Below are 6000 nucleotides of genomic sequence, written 5' to 3' on the forward strand. Positions count from 1 at the left end.
TTGGGGTGGTTGGAAATCTTGCGTTAATTCCCCTGGAATTGACCCCTGGGGAACACACACAGGACTGACCACGTAAGGATAGGCGATAACATGCAAGAGAACACTAAACAAAGCTTTGCAAAGAAAGTATATACAGTAATTTGACAATTGCAGCAACCAGTGAATTAGACTTTGTGGGATACTGGACAAGATTCTGTACTGTATGAGCTGCATGAGTGCGGTTTGGGTTCTGGACTTCCCTTATGGGTGGGATCAGTCTGATATGCTTTAGAATATGTTCTCTCTCTAATGGCACAAGCGAGCAAAAACTATTTTGAGACCTGAGTGGGGATTTACCAAAGGGCAAGTTACTCTTAGAGTTTCTCCAAGCTTTTTTCTGTTTTCAGAGTTTTCATATTCATTGTTTTTGTTAAAAGGGTAATCCAGACGTGGACCCCGTGCCTGGAGGGGTATCCGCTACATCTCACTGACGAGGCCCAAAGAAGACAGAAATGATCATCTGGGGTCGCCGTATCTCTCGCGCAGAGAGAACTTACTGGCATTTCTGTTCCGGACTGCCCTTACATGAAGGATCAGTCTGACATGCTTCAGAATAAGTACAATGTGCAGCTTAGTTAATCAGGCCCACTGGTGAAACCTAAATTTACTAGAAGAGCCTGTAAAAATACAAATGTTTTGAGACCCCTGTGCCTTTATCAATGTAACAATGCTTTATGAAGTATTGATTGCATTTTTGTATTATTTCCACATGCAATCATTTTTAATAATATATTTTTTAGCACTAAGCACTTTTTATCTCTGGTTTATTATCTACAGAGTGTCCCTATTATGCAAGATAATAGTTTCTTATGTATATATGTTATGTATATTGCACTTTCTTTTTTTTTTTTAATTCTTTATTTTAAATTGCCATCTTATACAATTCAATACAATATCATATCATACAAGGCCATAACATCCGACTTTCCAACAAAGTGTAAGATATGGTAGCCCATGTGTAACCACAGTATCACATCATAGTATCCAACCGGCGGTAGTAACAGTTGTATATCTAACGACAAGGTTTTTATAAATATATACGAAAATACTGTAACAGTGGTTGTAACCATTTAACCAGCCCTGCCCTACCCACTTGCTATTGACAAGTATGCACATAATAATAAGAGACTTGCTAGTAGTAGGTAGTTATGCGGTGGAACTACAAGTACTGGCCCAACCAATGAACAAGAAAAAGTGAACATGTAGCTGTAACAAGAAGGTGGGGGGGGGGGGCAGGGAGGGAGTAGGAAGTCGAGGGATACCAGTGATGTATCCTATGTGAAAATTATCTGCAATAGTGAGGGCCTCTGTCCTGGGTGTCTGGGAGTGAATTTCACCTCCAGAGTGCTTTCCTTCCCCTTGCTTTCCGTTCGCCAGGGGTGGGGTTCGGGATTCTGTTTACTGGTTCAGGGGGTAAAAGTCCTCCCCCATCCTAGCTCCCTCCTCCCCCGTCTCTACCTCTCCCTAGATCTGCCATATCCAAGGACGTCTCCTGTATGTAAGTCCTTAAGTATAGTGGTTCTCAGTAAATCCTAGATGAATCTACCTTGCACAGAAATGGCTATTAAAGTTTATCCATATACTCGTGCCAGAGTTCCCATATTTTATAGAATGAGGGGAGGATGTTATGTACTGTTGCCGTCAATTGGTCCATTAGATGATTTTCTTCTACCTTTTTGGTTACAGCCCTCCTATCGGTTGCGGGGAGGGCTGTAACCAGTGTGACACAACTACTCGTCTCTCTGCCAGAGTTATTCTATTACATCCTGGGGTTTGGAAAGTAAGAAAAGCCAGGGATCCAGCTCAAACGGTTTTTGAAAGAACTCCCTAAGCAATTGTCTGATATCCCCCCAGAACTGTGCCAGAGTGGGGCAAAACCACCACATATGAGGGTATGTTCCCCTCATCCCACATCCACGCCAACAATCATCCATGAGTTGTACACCCATCCTATATAACTGCACTGGAGTGGTGTGCCACACATACCGAGACCTTTGCCGCTGCCTCCCACATATCCTGCCACTCATCACCCTCAATCTCCTCCCCGAGGTCCCTCTCCCACTGTTCTACATATCGCAAGGGACCCTAAGCTTTAGAGGTCGAGCAAAGTTCAGTATAGATGTCTGTAGTAAGCCCCTTCCTATACCTTCCTTGATAACATAAAGTCTCAAATAAAGTGGGTGTAGTGGTATATTGCACTTTCTACTAGTGATATTACATATTTATTTTATTAAATCAGCATAGTCAATTTATTGGATGTACAAAATACTAGGTTCTAGCACTTTACATTTTGTTTGGTTTATTTAGCATGTTTTCAGTTCTTAGTTCACTGCACTGACCTTGTACTTAAAATTGATACCTAAGGTTTTAGCAACAGTACTTTTTCTTTTGGTCTGTGATCCAATTAAGTATTGATAGTATTTTTGTATTTTTTTCACATGCAGTAATTGTATTAATATCTATAGTACTATTTTGGCATTAAGCACCTTTTCACTTTATCTGGTTTTTCATCTACAGAGTGTCCCTATTACGCAAGATAATAGTTTGTTATGTACATATGCTATATATTATATTTGCCTGAGTGTACTCTATACTTGTGCTCATGCAGAAGTTTCTTTAGTATATATGAGACTTTTGAAAGTTATTACAATACTTTAACATTTCTGCATATTCTAATACTTTACTACTACTTTACTACTAATACTTTAATACTGTCTGTGGTGTATTTTCGGGCTACTTCTTGGTACCCTGTTTGTCTCTTGTTCGGTTCATTCAACTAAGTGTATGCAATTTCACTTGTATCTGTGGTTAATTATGTGCCTTTGGTGTTAGCTTGGAGGTCGAAACTTTGTTTTCAGTTTTGTTGCCCATCATAACTTTGTTTCATGAAACCAGTCTTCGCGATCCTTTCCATCTTCCAGTGCATTTACATTCACACAGACCTATATGTATCTTTCTCCAATCTCCTGGTCCACCTACATGTCAACCACCACCATACACCAAGATCAAGAGGAATGCCCAGAAACTAGCCCCAGCACCACCTACTACATCATCTGTATTCCATAATGATTTCCAGTTCCTCCATTAGTGAGCCATATTGCTTTGTTATAATAACAATAACAACAAAAAGATTGGCAGAAAAAAAAATGCCAACGCAGCAGGTTTGACAGCTCAGCCCAAATCTAAAATGGAAAGAAGCGATGAAACATGAAGGACAATTAGAATTGATTGAAAGTTCAGATAAGCAAAATAATCTACAGCTGAGGTTTGAGAGAGTATATGAAGATGGTGAGGGGGTGGGATGTAAAAGTGTGTTCCAAGCATGTAAAATGTCATGTAAGTGGGAGAGTGAATATTTTATGAATGAGGTGGGGAGTAAGGTCATAAAAAGAACCGGTTGAATGAGCAAATCATTGTTTAGAAACAAGGAAACAAGGGCTCTGTAAGTAAAGGTAAGATGATGTGCTATGCAGCATTAGTGGTATATTATATATATGCTTTCATAAATAAAATTGTAAACAGTTTATTTTTAACAATTAACAAAAATACAGAACACATTCAACAAACACATTTTCAATATTTTGACATATTCAAAGAACACATTAAAACAACAAATTACATTTTAGCTATTAGTTGTGCTATAATGTGTTTACATTGTCCTCCATTATTATTTAAAGGGGTTACTAGAATAACTATGACCACTTCAGTGATTTGAAGTGGTCATAGTCGTGGGAACATGTATGTGCAGTGTTTGTGCTTGAAACACAACATATCCATTAGAATTTTTAATTGTGTGCTGGGGAGGGGGAAGGGGTAATTGCACCCCCAGCCAAGAATGCTTTTCCAAGTTGCCTAATGTTAATTCTGTGTATATTTTACGTCTGTCGTCAGCATGCACTGCGCGCTGCAGATAGACGTGATAATCTACCTTGCAAGAAGAGCACCCCCTCTCCGTATCACTGTGGGCTCCCCCCACCTCCTGCACAACTAATAGCTAAAATGTAATTACTTGTTTTAATGTGTTATCTATGAGAAGCCTATGAAATTGGACTGTGGGAGTGACGAGTGATGTCATAACGAGACATGGAAGATCAGTGTCGGGCGCTTCTCCCAGCGCTGCATTAAGGTAAATTGAAATACTTTTATTTACAGGTTTTACAGTGGGGGCTGGGGGGGGGGGGTCTATTAGTTATTCCACATAGGGCATTTATAGTGTAAAAGGGCATTTTTATTACAAGGGTTGGAGTGACCATTTCATTATTATAGATCTGTACTCACTGTAAATCTGCAGTGGCATTGCCTGGCATAAGATGCAAATTCAAAAAGTTTATGGACTAGGACCATATGCGCATGCCCAGAGAAACACAGAAGTTGCATAAGGAGCATCTTCGAAAGAAAGTGGTACCGATCACCTGTAGGTGCAGTGGAAGTGAGTTTAATACTTACGCCTGTTGTACATCGCACCCCAATAGAGTACGTGAAAGAGGAAGTACAACACGAAGAGAAAAGCAAGCGTTCCTCTTTAAACATTCCATCAAACAGAATTACTAAAATATATCATATTGATGCACGTGTATGTTCATTCGACGTATCTCTTTTTTTAAGCATCAAGCTATTTTGTAACAGGCTAATACTCCGCTAATTAAATATGTGCTGTATGCATAAGTATAAACGTATTGTGGCTTACAGCGTTACTGACCCAAAGTCTTCTTAATAGAAGATTAGAAGAATCGCCACATGTTCGTACTGCCCTATATCCAGAGATTTGATTCCTACTATGTCTGCTGTAATCAGGATATTTTATGTAACTGGCACTTGCAAATAATAATAATGTCACTAATTTAAACTAAGTCTAAGCGAGCGAAAACCTCAACAATGTAAATTTACTGAAGCATGAGCTAGATTGATTGCTTGATGCATTATATTATTTACAGTTTAGTGAATATGCCTCTGAAACTTCCACAGCTGGGATAGTTCATCAAACAATGACACCCCAACATTCTGCAATAAACAAAAACTTTATATGGGGAAATTCTAATAAATCAAGAGCTGATTACATTAGTACCCTTTGCTATATAACCATCACTATTCGATACTGTACCATTATATTGTAATACCGTATTTAGAAAACACAAAATGCAAAAAGGTTCAACTTTCTTCATTTAGATATTACTCTGAATCCAATATGTTTTATTCTGGCCAGGATCATTTAGAATCAATTATATTTTCAGTCTTTTTTTATAGTTACAACAATAGTATAATTAGTAAAAGTAGCATTTCTATATCGCCACCATATTCCACAACGCTGTACAATAGGCATGTTAAAAAAAAAAAAATAAAACAGTCAAATGAGAAATAAAAAACAAGTTAAACTGAATATAAACAGGAGTTGGAGGAAGCCCTGCTAAAGAAAATTAGCTTACAATTTAGCAAAGGTGCTGACAATATAATAACAATATGCAAGCAAAATGTTCAATAATTGCACATGCTCACCTGTCATGCAGTTTTGCAGAAACCAGCTTCTTGGAGCTAAGAAACAGTATTCCTAAAATAGCTAGAAGAAGATAAATTCTATTATTTTCCATTGAGCGCTCGCAAACCTTTTCAGATCAAATGCATTTGTTAATCTGGGGAAGCAGAAAGAATGATTTGACCTTCCCATCGCACTTGGCATGTGACAAGATTAACCCAATAGGATGCAATCCATCTGAGTAGCAGGTACAATGTCACAATACCAGCTTCTTGTTAACACTGCATACATAATTCTAGACAGCTTCTTGGGCATTAATTAGCTCATTTTGTGTGCAATGAACTGTGCATTATTTTCTTTTTATATTCATCATCTCTTACCTTGTATTATGAATTCCTTATTGAAACCTTTTTCCTATTTAGAATTTTGTCTGTAGTTGATGCTAACGTTTTGTTTTTAATGTATCGTGTCTAATGTTCGGATATGGAAGA

General features: G+C 38.2%; 1 protein-coding gene across 1 annotated transcript in view; it reads right to left on the reverse strand.

The window, feature by feature from the left end:
• Nucleotides 1-5663, reverse strand: part of LOC134612409 (V-type proton ATPase subunit S1-like protein) — a 33211-nt gene extending 27548 nt beyond the window's left edge. The window contains exon 1 of the mRNA XM_063456760.1: nt 5533-5663. Coding sequence (XP_063312830.1) covers nt 5533-5624 — 92 coding nt within the window. The 5' untranslated portion in view covers nt 5625-5663. The remainder of the gene's footprint in view (nt 1-5532) is intronic.
• Nucleotides 5664-6000: the final 337 nt, after the last annotated feature.

This window comes from Pelobates fuscus, chromosome 5, assembly GCF_036172605.1.
Source record: "Pelobates fuscus isolate aPelFus1 chromosome 5, aPelFus1.pri, whole genome shotgun sequence".
Taxonomy (NCBI): Eukaryota; Metazoa; Chordata; class Amphibia; order Anura; family Pelobatidae; genus Pelobates; species Pelobates fuscus.